At 21.2% G+C, this 18,044-nt stretch overlaps 1 protein-coding gene across 1 annotated transcript in view; it reads right to left on the bottom strand.

Moving 5' to 3' along the window:
- LOC122511018 (CD63 antigen-like) overlaps window positions 1-18,044 on the bottom strand; it is a 32,323-nt gene that overhangs the window by 12,871 nt on the left and 1,408 nt on the right. The window contains exons 2-3 of the mRNA XM_043626016.1: window positions 4,017-4,205; window positions 909-1,076 (exon numbers count right to left, since the gene is read on the bottom strand). Coding sequence (XP_043481951.1) covers window positions 909-1,076; window positions 4,017-4,205 — 357 coding nt within the window. The remainder of the gene's footprint in view (window positions 1-908; window positions 1,077-4,016; window positions 4,206-18,044) is intronic.

Raw genomic sequence — 18,044 nt, 5'->3', positions numbered from 1 at the left:
TGTAGAAAATATGTTTTAACGAAAATATTAGAAAATATTAAAAAATATAAAATGTTTTGTAGAAAATATTTAAAAAATATAAAATATTTTGTAGAAAATATTAAAAAATAGAAAATATTAGAAAATAGAAAATATTTTTTCGAAAAAATATTGAAAAACAGAAAAGATTTTGTAGAAAATAGGTACTAAAAAATAGAAAATATTAAAAAATAGTAAATATTTTGTAAAAATTATTTTTTAGCGAAAATATTAGAAAATAGAAAATACTTTTAGAGAAAATATTGGAAAAGAGAAAAGATTTTGTAGAAAATATTAAAAAATAGAAAATATATTGTAGAAAATATTTAAAAATAGAAAATATTTTCTAGAGAAAATATTAAAAAATAGAAAATACTAGAAAATAGAAAATATTGAAAAATAGAAAATATTAGAAAATAGAAAATATTTTTTCGAAAAAATATTGAAAGATAGAAAAGATTTTGTAGAAAAAATATTGAAAGATAGAAAAGATTTTGTAGAAAATATTAAAAAATAGAAAATACTAGAAAATAGAAAATATTAGAAAATAGAAAATATTTTTTCAATAAAACATTGAAAAATAGAAAAGATTTTGTAGAAAATATTAAAAAATAGAAAATATTTTTTAGAGAAAGTATTGAAAAATAGAAAAGATTTTGTAGAAAATACTCAGTAGGAAAATAAAAAATACCTTTTAAAAAAATAAATAGAGTAAAATAAATGAGGAAGAAATAAAATACCTAAATTTTCTAGAAATATTGAAATGAAATGGAAAAAAAGTTTTAAAAAGCATCAGATTTGAAAAATTGATCATTTTGAAAAAAACAATTGCGAATTTCTATTTCTATTTTGAAATTAAGAAATGCAATAAAGGAGCAGGCAAAACTTACGTCATGTTGCATAATATCCCACGACTTTCCAATGTCGACTTGAGAATATTGTGGCATTGTTCTGCTCATGTGATTTTCCAGCATGGTGCCTACTTCTCCACGCATTATGTATCCAGAAATTCCGGCACCCAATTCCAGAGCAAATATCAACAGCAATAAAACTGAGAACTGCAAGAGGGGAGGAAAAAATTCATTCATTTTTTCAACTAAATTTTCTAGTCAAAAATTTAATATAATAATTTAACATTATTGGCTATTTTCTCAATTTTTTATGATCCTAAAGTTCTGAACATTCAAATGAACGAAATTAATTTATTTCTTCTTAAAAATAAATTTTTATTCCAATAATTTGATTTAATAATAAAGAAGAATTAATTATAAAATTTCTAAATGTAAAATTTAAGTTTCAACTTTTATGACAATTGGTAATTTATCAAAATATTGTTAATAAAAAATATTACGTTCATTTGAACGTTAAAAACTTGTGAATCACAATTTTTTTCAAAACTGAATTTTACAAAACTTGAATTCAATGAAAATTGAAGGGAAAATTTTTAAAAATAATTCTATGAAATATTTAACTGTTAATACAATTTTCAGGCCTCGGATCCACTTTAAGGGGCAAAAAAAGTCGATTTACAGTCGAACCTGTCGGAAAGAAACTCTATTTAAAAAATTTATTTTGTATTTCCCTGATTTTTCCCTTTCACTGATTTCTAAATTCAATTATTCAAAACTTGAATAATTTTCTTAAATAAATATTTAAATACTTATTTGTTTTTCCGTGGGAAATAAAATTTTAAAAATCTCAATTTAAAACCTTCTGAAATTTAATAGTTTCTAGAAATTGCTATTATAATCCTTTCAAAATTCAATTATTTTATACAAATTTTTAACTAAACGTCATCTCTAAATCAATTATTTTTAATAATTTTCTGAAAGTTCTTCGAATATTCAATTCTTTAAATATGGAAATTCAAGTTTTTATAATAATTGTTACTGTTAAAGTTATTAACGTATAATATTATCCAAAAAATTATAATAGAGAAATTTTTCAAATTAATTTTTTAAATATATTTTTTAATAATTTTTTAAAGATAATAGTTTTTCAATTATGTACAATTGAAAATTTTTCAAAAAATTAAAATTTGGTAAAATCTTTTAAAAATAATTAAATTTTTTAAAAATATAAAAAAATAATTGCAATTTTTTAAAAAATTTTAATGTTATTTTTTGTATGTATTTGAATTTTCAACAATATTTGAAAATATTTGAATATTGAATTAAATTGAATTGATTATATTGTAATTGTTATTGAATTGAAATTATAATTGAAATTGTAATTGAAAATATAAATAATATTTGAATTTTATTACGATTTTTAGAAAAAATGGAATTGTTTCGAAGAATTTTATAAAAATTTTTGAAAATAATTGAATTGCATTAAAAATAATTAATTTTCCGCGAATAATTTTATTGTTTCTAATAATAATTGAATTGTATTTAAAATAATTGAATTATTGGGCAGAATTTTATTAAGATTTTTTAAAATAATTGAATTGTATTGAAAATATTTGAATTATTGGGCAGAATTTTATTAAGATTTTTTAAAATAATTGAATTGTATTGAAAATATTTAAATTCTTAAAAATAAATTTATTTTGTTTTGTAAAATAATTAAAATATTTCGAAGGATTTTATAATTTATAAAAATAATGGAAATGTTTCGAAGAATTTTATTATTTATGAAAATAACTGAAATGTTTTGAGGAATTTTATTATTTATAAAATTAATTGAATTCTTGCGAAGAATTCTATTAAATTTATGAAAATAATTAAATTCTTGCTAGGAATTTAATTAAGATTTTTGAAAATAATTTGTCAGTTAGTAGTCATTAAGTCAATTTTTTTTAAATTTGAGTCTGAAATTATTCAAAAATTGAATTTAATATTTGAAAATAAAATAATATGGAATTTTTTTTTCTTTTAATTCAAAAGAAACTTGAAATTTTGTAAAGAAACGTGATTCTTAAGTTTCCTTTACTTGTTAAAGAAATTGTAATTTTGTTAAAAAATTGTAATTAGAAATAGGAATTATGCAAAATTTTCACGTCTTTTTCCAAAAAAAAACTTATAATTTTTTTTAGAACATTGTGCTTGAGAAACCGAATATAAGCAAAATATTTTCTATTTTTTCTTTAGTGGTAAATAAAAAAAATTGCATAATTTTTATTTCTTCATCACGATTTTTTAACAAAATCTCAAGTAAATTTTTTTAATTAAAATTACAAATTTTTTATAATTTCAATTCTTTAATTAAAAATAAAATTGAGATTTTGAAGAGTTGTATAACGTAATATAAAAAATTTTTCACAATTTTTTATATGTCAAGTAATTGAAAATTCTTCAAATAATTAATTGATTATTTGAAGAATTTTAATTAAAAATTTTAAACTTGATTGTTTTTTTCCAAAACATTAAAATTTCTAAAAAATTTTAGTTCGTTACTGTTTATTTTAATTTTTGAAAATATTAAAAATAATTGAATTATAAAAAATTATAATGTAAAAATTCTAAAAATTACTTTTTTAAAAATATTTTAATTTAATTTTTAGAAGCTAAATTTCATTAATTTTCATTTTTAAATTTACACTTCAAGATTTTTTATTAAAATCTTTTAAGAATTAAATTATTTTAAAAATTTATTAAAAGTTGATTTTCAAACATTTTAATAAAATTTAATTAAAAAGATTATTGAAAAATAAGTTTGAAAGATTTGTCTGTAGTCAACTATTAAATTCGAAATTAGTTGCATTTTATACTAAAAATGTAGTATTTTGTTACAATATTTGAATGAAAAGGCGAAAAAATTAATTTTTTTTAAAAAACGTTACCGTAGGCAAAAGTTATGACTTCATGAAGAATCACCAAAACAATTCAGGAAAATGCCGCATTTTTTGAAAATAGTCGAAAGAAGTAGAAAAAGTTATAATATTCGAGGCCTGAATTTCGAATAGAATAAATAATTTTGTAAAATAATTGAAATGAGATGTTTCTTCGTTCTCGCCCTTTTCACGCCTCTCTGACTTTCAAATGAAAACTACAAACCGTAATGATCATGCAGTGATTTTCTTTCACTGCTCCACAGCATCCGAAGAACGATACAAGGAAGACTATCACGCCGACAATAATCATTAAAACTGGCGCTGCAAATAACCAGCTATCTACAAAGTTGCTGTAGTCATTGTAAACGACCAAAATGACAGCTCCAAATGAAATGAGTACGATGCCAGTTATCTGAAAATAGAAAAATAATAATTATATAGATCAGTCAACAAAAACAAATAAATAAATAATAATTTAAATTAATAATCGTTGTATTCCGGATCACCAATTTTGCACTTTACAGTTAGTTGTTTTTTTGCTCTATTGTTTCCTAATTTCAATGATAACTTTTCTTTTTTAATCTTTTGAATTTTAAAATGAATAAAAAATAAATAAATAATAAAATAAAACTAAAATAATAAAAAAACGAATTCAACAAAATTGTTTTGAATTGAAAATCATAATTTTATCACAATTTATGAAAATTAATTGACAAGATTTTTATTATAAAATTTTTTTAAATAATTGAATTGTTTTGAAGAATTTTTTTTTAATTATGAAAATAATTCAATTCCTGCGAAGAAACCTTTTAAAATTCAATTATTTCCAAAATTTTCTTAGATTTAGTACCAAAAATTGACTTTAAACTAATACCAATTGTCATAATTTAACAATTATTTTTTTACAGTGAAAATAAAAAACAGATTTATGCTAAGAAATTTCAATAAAAATGTATTGAAAATAATTATTAAATTCTAATAAACAAATCAAATTTTTCTTTAAATAATTGAATTCTTTCGAAGAGTTTTATTAAAAATATTTTAAGAATAATTTCACTTTTCGAGGAATTAATTTAAAATTGCATTAAAAATAAATGATATCCTGAGACAAGTTCTATTATAAATCAAAATAATTGATATATTGAATTTTTGCAACGAATTTTATTAAAATTTTTAAAAATAATTAAATTTTTTTTAAAATAAATTGAATACTTGCGAAGAACTTTATTACATTTTTTTTAAATAATTGAATTCTTGTGAAGAATTTTATAAAACTTTTTTTAAATAATTGATTTTTTTGGAAAATTATATGCAAACTGTGTTTTGAATAATTGAATTCCAGTAAAAATTTTATTATTCGTGAAAATAATTGAATGCTTCCAGAGAATAAAAAAATTTTTTTTTAATAATTTGAATACTTTTGGGAAATTTTTTATTAAAATACATAGTAGATATTGAAAATAATTTAATTTCTCAGAAGAATTTTATTATTTATAATAATAATTGAATATTCTTGTCAAGAATTCTAAAATTTATAAAAACAATAAGAATTGTTTCGAAGAATTTTATCAGAATTGTTGAAAATAATTGAATTTAAATAATATTTTTTAAAATAATTGTATTCTTTCGAAAAATTTTCTTAAAAATGTATTGAAAATAATTGAATTTCTCCGAAACATTTTATTATTTATGAAAATATTTTAATCTTGCGAAGAATTTTCTTATTTATGAAAATAATTAAATTCTTGCGGAGGATTTTACAATTCATAAAAATAATTGAATTGTTTCGAAGAATTTTATCTTAATTTTTAAAAATAATGATTTTTTAAAAAGAATTTCATCAAAATTGTCGAAAATAATTGAATTTATATTAAAATTTTTGAAAAAAATTGAATTTAAATAATAGTTTTAAAAATAATTGAATTGTTTCGAAGAATTTTTATTAAAATTGAATTAAAAATAATTGAATTGCTCTAAAAAATATTATTTATGAGAATAATAAAATTTTTGCGAAAAATTTTATTAACATTTTTGAAAATAATAAACAAGAATATTTAATTATGTAGTTAATAAGTGAATTTTTTAAATTTTGAATCCGTAATCATTTAAATATTGATGTTTATTTTTGAAAATATAAAATTTTTTAATTTACAAAATAATAATAAATGGAATACCGTGTTCCGCGTGCTGGCGCGCGTATCATTTGCTAGTTTTTAATAATTCTCAAAAAAATGATTCTATTTCAATTATTTAATTACAAAAATTCAATTTTTATCAAAATTTTCGTAAATAATTGAATTCTTTTAAAGGATTTTTATTAAGATTTTTAAAAATAATTAAATTGTTTCGAAGAATTTTATTTAAATTTTTGAAAACAATATTGAAAATAATAATAATAATAAATTCATTTATTTATTTTTATTTATAATAATAATTAGTTAAATAGTTACTTAGTATTTTTTTTTAATTTCGAATCTGAAATTATTCAAAAATTGAATTTGATATTTAAAAGTAAAAAAATTTTGCAATTTTCATAATAATAATAAATGTATTAATTTTTCATCGCATGTAAAATTTACAAATTTTACATAGAAATCCAAAACAAAACAATAGGAATAAATAAATTTAAAAACTATAAATAGTAAAAGAAATAAAAATAAAAAATTCTAGCGAGAAAGTAGAAAATGAAATTCATGAAAAAGGAAATTAATAAAGTGGAAATATAATATTGTAGATTGTGCAGAAAAAAAGACCAAAGTTTGAAAAGGGATTTTCGAACTTTAGGTTTACGGTGTTAGTCTTTATTTTCAAGGCACGTTCGTATATTAAAGGTGAAAGAGCGAAGGGAGTGTTTCCCCTTGTAAGCCACACCTGGCTACATTGAACTCATAATGACTTCTACGTATAATACACAGTTCAATCAAGAATTATGTCCAAGACGACATAATATAAATCGAGGGGTCAAATCAAAGAAAGAATAGAAAATTTCTCTAGGTTAACAATTGAATCAAATTATTACCCTAATTACAAAAAAAAATATTCTTAATTAAATTAACAATTTTCCCTTTTTTACTTTTACATTATTGAATTTAATTTATTTCACAAATGGACTAGATTATAATTAAAAATAAAATTAATCTACTACTCTTTAAATAACAAATGATACTTTGGACTAAAAAATTTGATTTTAAATTTCATCAATAATTATTTTCTTTTGCTCGTATATACGAACTAAATAAATAAACAATAAAAATAATTAAATAAATAATAATAGAATAAATATTTAATTTTACAAATATTAATAACAACAATATTACAACAATATTATTAATGATAATAAAAAATAAAATTAATATTAATAATAACAATAATAATAATAATAATAATAATAATATTATTATTATTATTATTATTATTATTATTACTGCTAATAACAAAAATAATCATTATTATTTTAATTATAGGGAATGTTAAAATTAAGTACAATAGACAGCTTCATAAAGTTTATCAAACTTGTCAGAAATGATTTAATTTAATTTCAGCCGAGTGAGAGACGACAAATTTGAACTCGTGTTACAGAAAATAAATTCAATAATTCACTACTTTCGCTACTTGATTTAATTACATGGAACATTGGTCCTAAATTTTAATTTCCGAGCGGTTCAGCGCACAAATTTTCATTTAATAATAAATGAAAATGTAAATTTTAAATATGTAGAAAAAGAGAAAAATCAATTTTATCGACTCGATTTTTTCATAATTTTAAAATTAAATTACATTCAATAATAGAATAATTTTATTTAAATAAATATTTGTATTAATAATTGAATAAATATTTATTCACTGTTAAAGCCTTTTTGAAATTTAACTAATTTAACTATTATTAAAAATTACAACTATATAATTCATCCAAAGTTCAATGCTTCTTGTGGACATTCTTAAATAAAATTATTCAAAACTCTAATAATTTTATTTCAAAATAAAAATTTAAATATTAGATAGTTTTACAATAATTGAAATTTTCAAAGATTTTAATTTAAACATTTTTTTTTTAAATTAATTATTTCTATAAATTTACACTATAACGCTTCTAATATTCAATATTATTATCTAAAATTTTAACCAAAATTCAATTTTAAATCAATTCTTTTTAGAAAGTTCTATACGTAGGGGAGAGTGGGGCAAACCGGACCCCTCTCAATATTTCCGAAATGGCGAAATTGTCAAAAGTGTTGTTTACAAATTTAAAACAACCATGTTTAGTATATACCGTATTTTTTCAATCTGACAGTTTTAGCTTGCGTTTAAGGAAATTTTGAGGAAATCGTGTAATGTTTCTAAATATTAGGTCTTAGGTTTTGAAGGTACACACCTCAGGAATATTTACCACCAAAAACTTTGATGAATTTGCAAAGCGTTTCTTTTTGACAAACATTTATTCTTGAAATGGGCCTGTGGGGCAAACCGGACCGTTTTCGGTGGGGCAAACCGGCCATAGGATATTTCCATTGAATTAGTTTCATAAAAATTATTATTAATTAGAATGTTTTTTTCATTAAAATATTTACTTACAATGAAAAATAATTGTCTTCCAATGAGAATTGGACCCTTTAATATTGTTTCTCTGATAATGACAAACATTTTTATTTTTTTATTAAAAAAAATATTTATTTAATTAAAATTCAATCCCGTATTATTATTTTCATTACTACAACCATTGTTTACATGATTCTTTATGTTTTTTATTATTGTAGATTATGTCAATGCAATATTATAAATAAAAAACCAAACGGTCCGGTTTACCCCAGGGGGTGGGGCAAACCGGACCGTTTGCAAAATTTTTTAGAAATAACACAGCAACTAAACAATAAAAGATAAAGTATAGGTGTCTCTGGGAAAAAGTTGCGCAATTAAATGATCTTTTAAACAAGCCATCGAAAAATGAAATCGGTTGATCATTATTTATGAAAATAATTTAATTCTTGGAAATAATTCTATTAAATTTATGAAATTAAATGATATTTTTGTAAAGAATTTTTCATTAATAAATTTAAAAATAACAATTGTATTCTTTGAAAAAAATTTTTTATTCATTGAAATAATTTGTATTCCGAAGAAATATTTTATGATTTATGAAAATAATTGAATTCTTAGGAATAGTTCTATTCAATTCATGAAAATAATTGAATTTTTGCAACAAATTTTATTAAAATTTTTAAAAATAATTGAATTCTTGTTAAGAATTTTATAAAAATGTTTTTTAATAATTGATTTTTTTTGGAAAATTATATTATGCAAATTGTGTTTTGAAGAATTGAATTCCAGTGAAAAATTGATTATTTAAATAATCAAAAAAAAATTTTTTTTTTAATTCTTTTAGGAAATTTTTTATTTAAATAGTCGATATTGAAAAAAATTGAATTTCGAAATTTTTTTGAAAATAATTGAATCGTTTTAAAGGATTTTATTAAAATTTGTTTAAATGTTTCTGTGATGATTTTATTAAAATCGCTAAACGTTTATAAATTATTAATCTTTCAGATTTATAGCATTTTAATTAAGCATCATATTTACTAATTTTTCTTTAAATAATATTTAAAAAAAACTATTCCTGAGTATAAATATAATATTTATTTATTTTGGTTACAGGGTCAAACTAGTGTGTTTTTATTTTTAATTTTTACTTCCAGTAGTTGATGGTTTAAAAATTCGATTGCAAACTTTACGTTTGTCAAATTAGATTTTTACTCTCGTGAACTTTTTTTGTTCCTTTTTTTTAATTTGTAAAAAAGGGTCTTAAAAACTCAGATTTCAAAACTCCCTATGTCGATTTGCGTGAAGAAGTGAACTGTATATTATTGTCGCATGCTGACTTAGTGTTACTTTAAATTGTCCAAGATTTTTTTATTGCTTCTTACCCCTTTTTTCGAAATTACTCTAGTGATGGTTTTTTTTATTCATCTTTCAGGATATTTTTTGTTTCATTAGGGAACATTAATTTATAACATCATTCGCTTTATGCCCAGAAAAAAATATTTTTGTTATGTTCTTTTTTCAAGAAAAAGCGGGGAAAAAATATTTTTTTTCTGTTTTTTTTCTCAAGAAAAGAAAGAGGAAAGAAAGAGGGGAAAAAATATTTTTTAATGATATCATATCACATAGGGAACATTAATTTATAACACATCATTCGCTTTATGTTCAGAAAGAAAATATTTTTTTGCTCTTCTTTTTCTCAAGAAAACGCGGGAAAAAAAGTTCGCTCTTGTTCTCTATAAATTTAGATGTGATGAAATAAATATTTCGAATAAATTATTATTAGAAGCAAATCTTTTCTATTAAATATTAATACGAAATAACATATTTCTTATTTCTATATTTAAAAAAAAAAAGTTCTATCCACGAATTGTTTAGACATATATTTATGAAATAGTCAAAAGAATAATGTTATAAAAGAAAACTTTATTCTTTAATAAGTTCTTTTTTAATATCAAGTGGCTAATATCAGAATTAGATCATTGACATGCAGTGTGACACTTATGAACGACTTACAAGGCCTGTGGCGAAAAAAAAATGCATAAGGCATGAAGCAAATCGAACGTTGCACATTAATGGCTCTAAGGTGGAGTGGCTTATGTACTACACATGTGGCCTCATTGAAGCCAGAATCACCAATATCATCAAGCCATTCATCGATATCATATCATATCTCTTACGCGTATTTTATAAATATAATCTTTCGTCCAGGGTATAAAATTCACAGAAAGTATAATATCCTGTTGCTCGAATTACAATCTTTCAAAAGTATCGATCAAATTGAACTCTTTAACCGCACAGCAGGTCTCGCGACTTGACTTAAAGGGGCCAAAAAATGTTTCTTTTTGTCGATTAAAGATTGAAACAAAAGTCGAAACAGTCGTTTATTTTATTTAGTGTTGTGATCAAAATTTCATTTTCTGTTTCTTTAGCCCTGATTTCAGGTCGAAAACTATTTTTTATTTCTATTGAAGGTTCCTGAAGTTGGCATCGATAACTATTTTTTCTTATTTTTAGTGATAATATTTTAACAAATTTTACTTCTTTCATTCACCTAGGGAGTTAAAAACTTTTTAAGAGTACTTTTTAAACCTCAAACCTTGGGAAAAATTGAGTCATTTTTTTCCGTTTCGTACAAAAAATATTTTTCGATGCTGAGCATCGATTGCAACTTCAGGGACTTTCTATTGATAAAAATATCACTAACTAACATGAAAATTGCTGGGATAGGGAAGTTATGGTAAAAATCGATTTCCATAATTGGATTTGCTTGGAGGTTTTTGAGCTTGTCAATGAAAAGCCAAAACATAGGTTTCAAAAATTAAAAATAGCGAATTTAAACTGGCGTCCAAAATATCTATTTGTCATTAGCAACTTCAGAAACCTCTAAATAACAAATTCCAAGTAAATCTAATTATGGAAATAGATTTTTACTTTGATATCCTTATCCCAACTTGTTCAATCTTACGAAAGCCACAGAATTATAATTCACATTTTAGATTTTCCTTTGTAGTTTGTCAGGGAATGTAAAATAATTAAAATCACATATTGTCACAACTCACAGTTTATTAACAATAACATATACACGAACGAACAAAGCAAAGAATTTAATAAATTATTTATTAAAGGAAGAAGTTAACAATCTCTCCGAATCATTTCTCATTACTTATAAATCACTCACTCAATTTTCAATAAAAATAATAAATTATAATTTAATATAGTCATTTAAGCTATTCAACGTCGGATCGAGTACTGTTGATTTATTAAATTACATTTTCGTAATGAGTCTCGTCTGTTGTTCTATGATATAATAGAATTCGTCAAAATAGAATCTAACATTTATGTCGCGCAGCAACACAACTATTTTAACTATTTGAGGTAGCGAATTTCTTATGATAAAAATCGATTCCCCGTGATTATTAATCATCTTTCAATTCTGGGCTTTAAAGTTGATAATTTCTGCTTTCATTTGAGCACTTTTAGAGATTTTTATCATGTTGCGTTTTTATTTTACTTCAAAAGGTGCTAAAAATGCGATTTTTTGACACTTTAATCTCGTTTTTTATGGGACTGACTGAAAGGAAAAATTTTTTTTGTCGCATTCTTATTCAGTGACATCTATAATTTCAATAAACACAAGAATGTTTAAGTAAACACTACATCAACATTTTTTTGGAACCCAGTGTAATCACACTAATAACTTCAATTTCAAATTTTTGTAACATGTTCAGTTCACAGTTTTTCTAAGGATATCAAACTGAGATAGAAAAAACGTATTTAAATTGTTGCACACTGTAAAAAAAGGTTCTAAATTGGAGCTGATTTCGATATTAAAATAGAACCAAATTACGATTTAGTACCTGAATTGGTACCAAATAAGTACCTTTCTTTTTACAGTGCAATGCAACATGCAATTTTAAAGAAACAAATTAATATTGGTGTGTTTGAATCTGTCCGCAGTTTAAAGTTAATTTTTGTTTGCTTCTTAACTTTTTTTTATAAATTTTCTTTTTAAATGTTTTGAATTTTAAAATGAATGTACTGAAAATTACTAAATTCTTGCAAAGTTTTTATCTAAAAATTTGAAAATAATTAAAACTATATATTTGAAGGATTTTATAAAAAAAATCTTTAAATACATTGAATTCTTTCGAGAAAATTTAATTAAAATTGTATTGAAATTAATTGAATTCTCGCAAAAAATATTATATTATTTATAAAACGAATCAAATCCTTCCAAAGAATGTTATTAAAATTTTTGAAAATAATTTAATTCTTATAAACAATTTTATTAAAATTATTTTGCAAATAATTGAATTCTTCCAAAGAATGTTTCATTAAATTTTTTGAAAATAACTTAATTCTCATCAAGAATTTTATTAAAAATTTTTTTAAATAATTTAATTCTTGCGAAAAATGTTATTAACATTTTTGCAAGTAATAAAAAAGATTATTTAATTATGTAGTTAATAAGTGGATTTTTTAAATTTTTAATCTGAAATTATTCAAAAATTTATGTTTATATTTGAAAATATAAATTGTTTTAATTTGCAAAATAATTAACGGAACACCGCGTTTCGCGCGTAACATTTACTGTAGTAATTAATAATTATTATAATCATAAGAATGTAGAGAACGAAAATTATAATTTATCTTTAAAAAATGGTGTTATATTATTTAAATGCTTATAAATATTTCCATTATTACTTTTGCAAATTTTTTCAAAAAATCTTTTACAATATTTCTTCAAAATCTTTAAATATTACAGATTGCTTTAATTTTCTTCAGATTTGAAAAAAAATCTTCCAATCTGGCAGCACTGCTATCAATTCACTTTTTTTTAATATTCACAAGTTTGTTAATAAGTTTAATGATCTGGTAAACTAGTCAGTGATAGGTTGGCGATAAGGATGACTAATGAATAGATTCACTTTACATTAAAGTTTAATTTATTTTTATAATTTAATTGAGTTTCAAAGTAATATAGATATTAATATTTATTAAAATCACTCCACATGATATTTTTTACTTGCTTAATTTATAAAATCACAATAATTAATAAGTTAAATTTCACAATTTAAAAGTTTCTGTTATATATAGATTTATCATGTGCGAAGTTATATATCGAGTATTGAAATCATTTCGTCTTTATAATAATTGGTATTGTCCATGAATTACTCATACCTCGTTAATTACATTTTAATTGTTATTTCACACACTCGTCAAATTTATAAATATTACATTGATCTCTCATTTTATTATTCGCATAGCGACAATACCTATACTTATGTATAAGAAATTTTTTTGTATCTTCTAATTTCGTCTTGGCAAAGTTTTGTATTACATTTCAATGGGTGTTACGAAAACAAACACAATCGAGATTCAGGACAAAAAAAACACTCTGGAAGAAAATATAACCAAAAATACAGAGTTTTTTTTGCAAAAATAAAAGAGTTTTTTCGAATTTTTTCTTATCTGTTGTAATATTTATTTAAAAATTTAATACAATCAAATTAGTTTTTAAAATTAAAACTTCATTTTTTTAATTAAAAATCGTGTGTGTTAGTTTTCTTGCAAAGAAATTTTAAGAGTGTTTTTCTTCGTAACACCCGTCGATTTTATGGTCCCTTAGACAACTGCGAGATGAAGTTTGTATAAATAAATAAAAGAAATGATGAAAATATTTCACAAAATTTGATATCAAAATTGAACTGTGTAAGTTCAAAAAATTTCAGCCAAATGTAAAAATAATCAGATTGAAAATTTGATAAGAGAAGGAAGCGAAAAAAATTATCACTCTGTAAGGGGAGATATCCTTTATTTGAAGAAAAAAAATGTCAGCGAGACTATTGCTTACATACATGGACACCTACGTATGCAAATGAGAAAGTTCATTGCGCTCCTGCGCTAAAGGGACACGATTCTAAGTGCCAATCATCTGTCTTTATTCGTCAAAGCCTTTCATTAAACTACTTTTCATTGTGTAGGTTCGGATTTAAAATTCATCCAATAGGCGGAAGTTATCACAGATATTTTTTTTTTATTTATCATAATATTATTTATTCTATACTCTCTAAATCTGAATTATGTACTTCAAAATAACTATAATTATTATTAAATAAATAACTTAATCCAAATTTATAGAGTACAATAGCGAATTTTTGAAAAAGAAATATTCCTTTTTCTTCTGAGAATGTAAAAAAAAAATACTTTTTCCGTTTTTTCTTGAGAAAAGGTACAGGAAAAAATATTTTCTTCCTGGACATAAAGCGAATGATGTAATAAATTAATGTTCCCTAGTGAAACAAACAATATCCTGAAAGATGGATAAAAAAAACCATCACTAAAGTAATCTCGGACAAAAGGGGTAAAGGGTAATAAAAAATCTTGGACAATTTAAAGTAACAGTAAATCAGCATGCGATAATAAAATACAGTTCACTTCTTCACGCAAAACGACAGGATCAATGTTCGAGATCTGAGTTTTTAAAACCCTTTCTTGCAAAATGAAAAAAAACGAAACAAAAAAAGCCCATGGGAGTAAAAATCAAGTTTGACAAACGTAAAGAAAAGTTTGCAATCGAATTTTTAAACCATCAACTACTGGAAGTAAAAATTGAAAATAAAAACAAGCTTTTTGTCCCTGTAACCAAAATAAATATTATTTTTATACTCAGGATAATAATATTACAGTTTTTTTTTAAATATTAAAAGAAAAATTAATAAATGATGCTTAACTAAAATGCTATAAATCCAAAAGATTAATAATTTACAAACTTTTAGCGATTTTAACAAAATCCTTATAGAAACATTTGAAAAAAATTTAATAAAATTCTTTCAAACCATTCAATTATTTTAAAAATTTTTTCGAAATTCAATTATTTTCAATATCTACTATTTTAATAAAAAATTTCCCAAAAGTATTCAAATTATTAAAAAAAATTTTTTTTATTTTCTGGAAACATTCAATTATTTTCACAAATAATAAAATTTTCACTGGAATTTTATTATTCAAAACACAATTTGCATATAATTGTCAAAAAAAATCAATTATTTAAAAATAGGTTTTATAAAATTCTTCACATCAATTCAATTATTTAAAAAAAATGTACTAAAGTTCTTTGCAAGAATTCAATTTATTTTTATAAATAATAAAATTCTTCTCATCAATTTAATTATTTTTAAATATTTTCAATAAAATTCCTTGCAAAAATTCAATTATTTTGATTCATAATAAAACTCATTACAAAATTTCATTTATTTTTAATACAATTTTAAATTAATTCCTCGAAAAATGCAATTATTCTTAAAATTTTTTATTAAAACTCTTCAAAAGAATTCAATTATTAAAAAAAATTTGATTTGCTTATTAGAATTTAATAATTATTTTCAATACATTTTTAATGAAATATCTTAGCATAAAATAGTTTTTTATTTTCGCTGTAAAAAAAATAATTGTCAAATTATAACAATTGGTATTAACTTAGAATCAATTTTTGGTACTAAATCTAAGAAAATTTTCGAAATAATTGAATTTTAAACGTTTCTTCGTAGGAGTTGAATTATTTTCATATTTAAAAAAATTCTTTACAGAAATTCAATTATTTTTGTAGATTTAATAGAATTTTTCGCAACCAATTAGTTATTTTCACAAATAATAAAATTTTCACTAGAATTCAATTATTTAAAACACAATTTGCATATAATTTTCAAAAAAATCAATTATTTACAAAAAAAGTTTTATAAGATGCTTAACATGAATTCAATTGTTTCTAAAAAATCTAATAAAGTTCTTCGTAAGAATTCAATATTTTTATAAATAATAAAATTCTTCTCAGGAATTTAATTATTTTTCAAAATGTTAATAAAATTCGTTGCAAAAATTCAATTATTTTGATTCGTAATAAAACTCGTCGCAGAATTTCAATTATTTTCAATAAAATTTTTAATTAATTCTTCGAAAAATGCAATTGTATTCTTAAAAATTTTATTAAAACTCATCGAAAGAATTCAATTATTTAAAAAAATTTGGATTTGTTTATTAGAATTTAATAATTATTTTCAATAAATTTTCAATGAAATATCTTAGCATAAAACAGTTTATTTTCACTGTAAAAAAATAATTGTCAAATTATAACAATTGGTATTAATTAAGAGTCAATTTTTTGTACTAAATCTAAAAAAATTTTGAAAATAATTGAATTTTAAAAAGTTTCTTCGTAGAAGTTGAATTATTTTCATAATTAAAAAAAATTCTTCACAGAAATATTAAATTATATTTATAAAAATTAATAGAATTTTTCGCAAGAATTCAATTATTTTCATCACAAATAATAAAATTTTTCGTATGAATTCAATTATTTTCATGAATTGAATAGAATTGTTCGTAAGAATTTAATTATTTTCATAAATAATAAAATACTTGTTTTATGAATACAAATTATTTTAATGAATAATAAATTTTTTTCAAAGAATTCAATTATTATTTTCAAATTTATTAATGAAAAATTCTTTAAAGAAATATCATTTAATTTCATAAATTTAATAGAAATATTCGCAAGAATTCAATTATTATTTTCATTACGTATAGAACTTTCTAAAAAGAATTGATTTAATATTGAATTTTAGTTAAAATTTTAGATAATAATTGAATATTAAAGATTATTTATATTTATATTTAATTAATATTAAATAATTGAATATTAATATTTTAAATTTATAGAAATAATTAAATTTCAAAAAAAAAAAATTAAATTATTGACATCTTTGAAAATTTCAATATATCGGTAAAGAAAATTAATTTGTACAAATTTGTTATGTTCATATTAATATTAATGATAATAATAGTAATTAATAACAATAATTAATAATACTAATAATAGTGATTCAATAATATTAATTATTAAAACTAATAAATATAAGTAATAAAAATTAAATTAAACTTTAAGCTTCTTTTTTAGTAAAAAGTTGTCAACGAGAGACAATGAAAAATACTTTCTGCGAATTTAAAAAATTTATTTGGCCACTTCTCTCGTTTCCCCACCCACGACACAATTTTAGTAAAAAGTGTTTTTCTTCGACTGTATAGAAGTCAGAGTAACGGGAAGTGAAACTCCTTCCCTTTAAAGTCCATTACGTAATTTATGAACGACTTCTTGCAGTAATTGTTCAGGAGAGATTAGTTTTCAAAATACATAATCTCTTCCAACTGAAAATTTCACAAAAATATTATCGAATAATCTAAAAAAGAAAATACTAAACAAATGTTCCGAATTTTTTCCCCTATTAAAACGAAAATTATTGTAAATTTTAATAAATTAAATAATAATTAATATCTTAATTAGAAACCAATCAATCTAATTAAAACTGAAATCTACTAATTATTTATTACTAATTATAATTATTAATTATAATTTAAAAATAATAATTTTATTAATAATAATTGTAAATTATAATTAATTAGTTGTAATTATTAATTATGAATTGAATAATAATTTGTAAATTTTAATTGATAAGATAAATTTTGAACTTTCAAAAATATTCACCAGTCTTGTCATTTTTCGAAATAAGATATAATTGAAATTTGTCTTGTAAAGCGTAAAAGTGAAATGATCTCTTACTGGCATTCAACCGTTTCCGATCCGTTATACCTTTCCATTTTTTTTATCATAAATCACCGCCGATACTGTTTCTCGAAAATAATTACTCAGCAGGAAAAT

Source organism: Leptopilina heterotoma, unplaced genomic scaffold, assembly GCF_015476425.1.
Source record: "Leptopilina heterotoma isolate Lh14 unplaced genomic scaffold, ASM1547642v1 Lhet_121, whole genome shotgun sequence".
Taxonomy (NCBI): domain Eukaryota; kingdom Metazoa; phylum Arthropoda; class Insecta; order Hymenoptera; family Figitidae; genus Leptopilina; species Leptopilina heterotoma.
The sequence above is the reverse complement of the archived record's forward strand: the minus strand, read 5'-3'. Positions and strand labels throughout refer to the sequence as shown.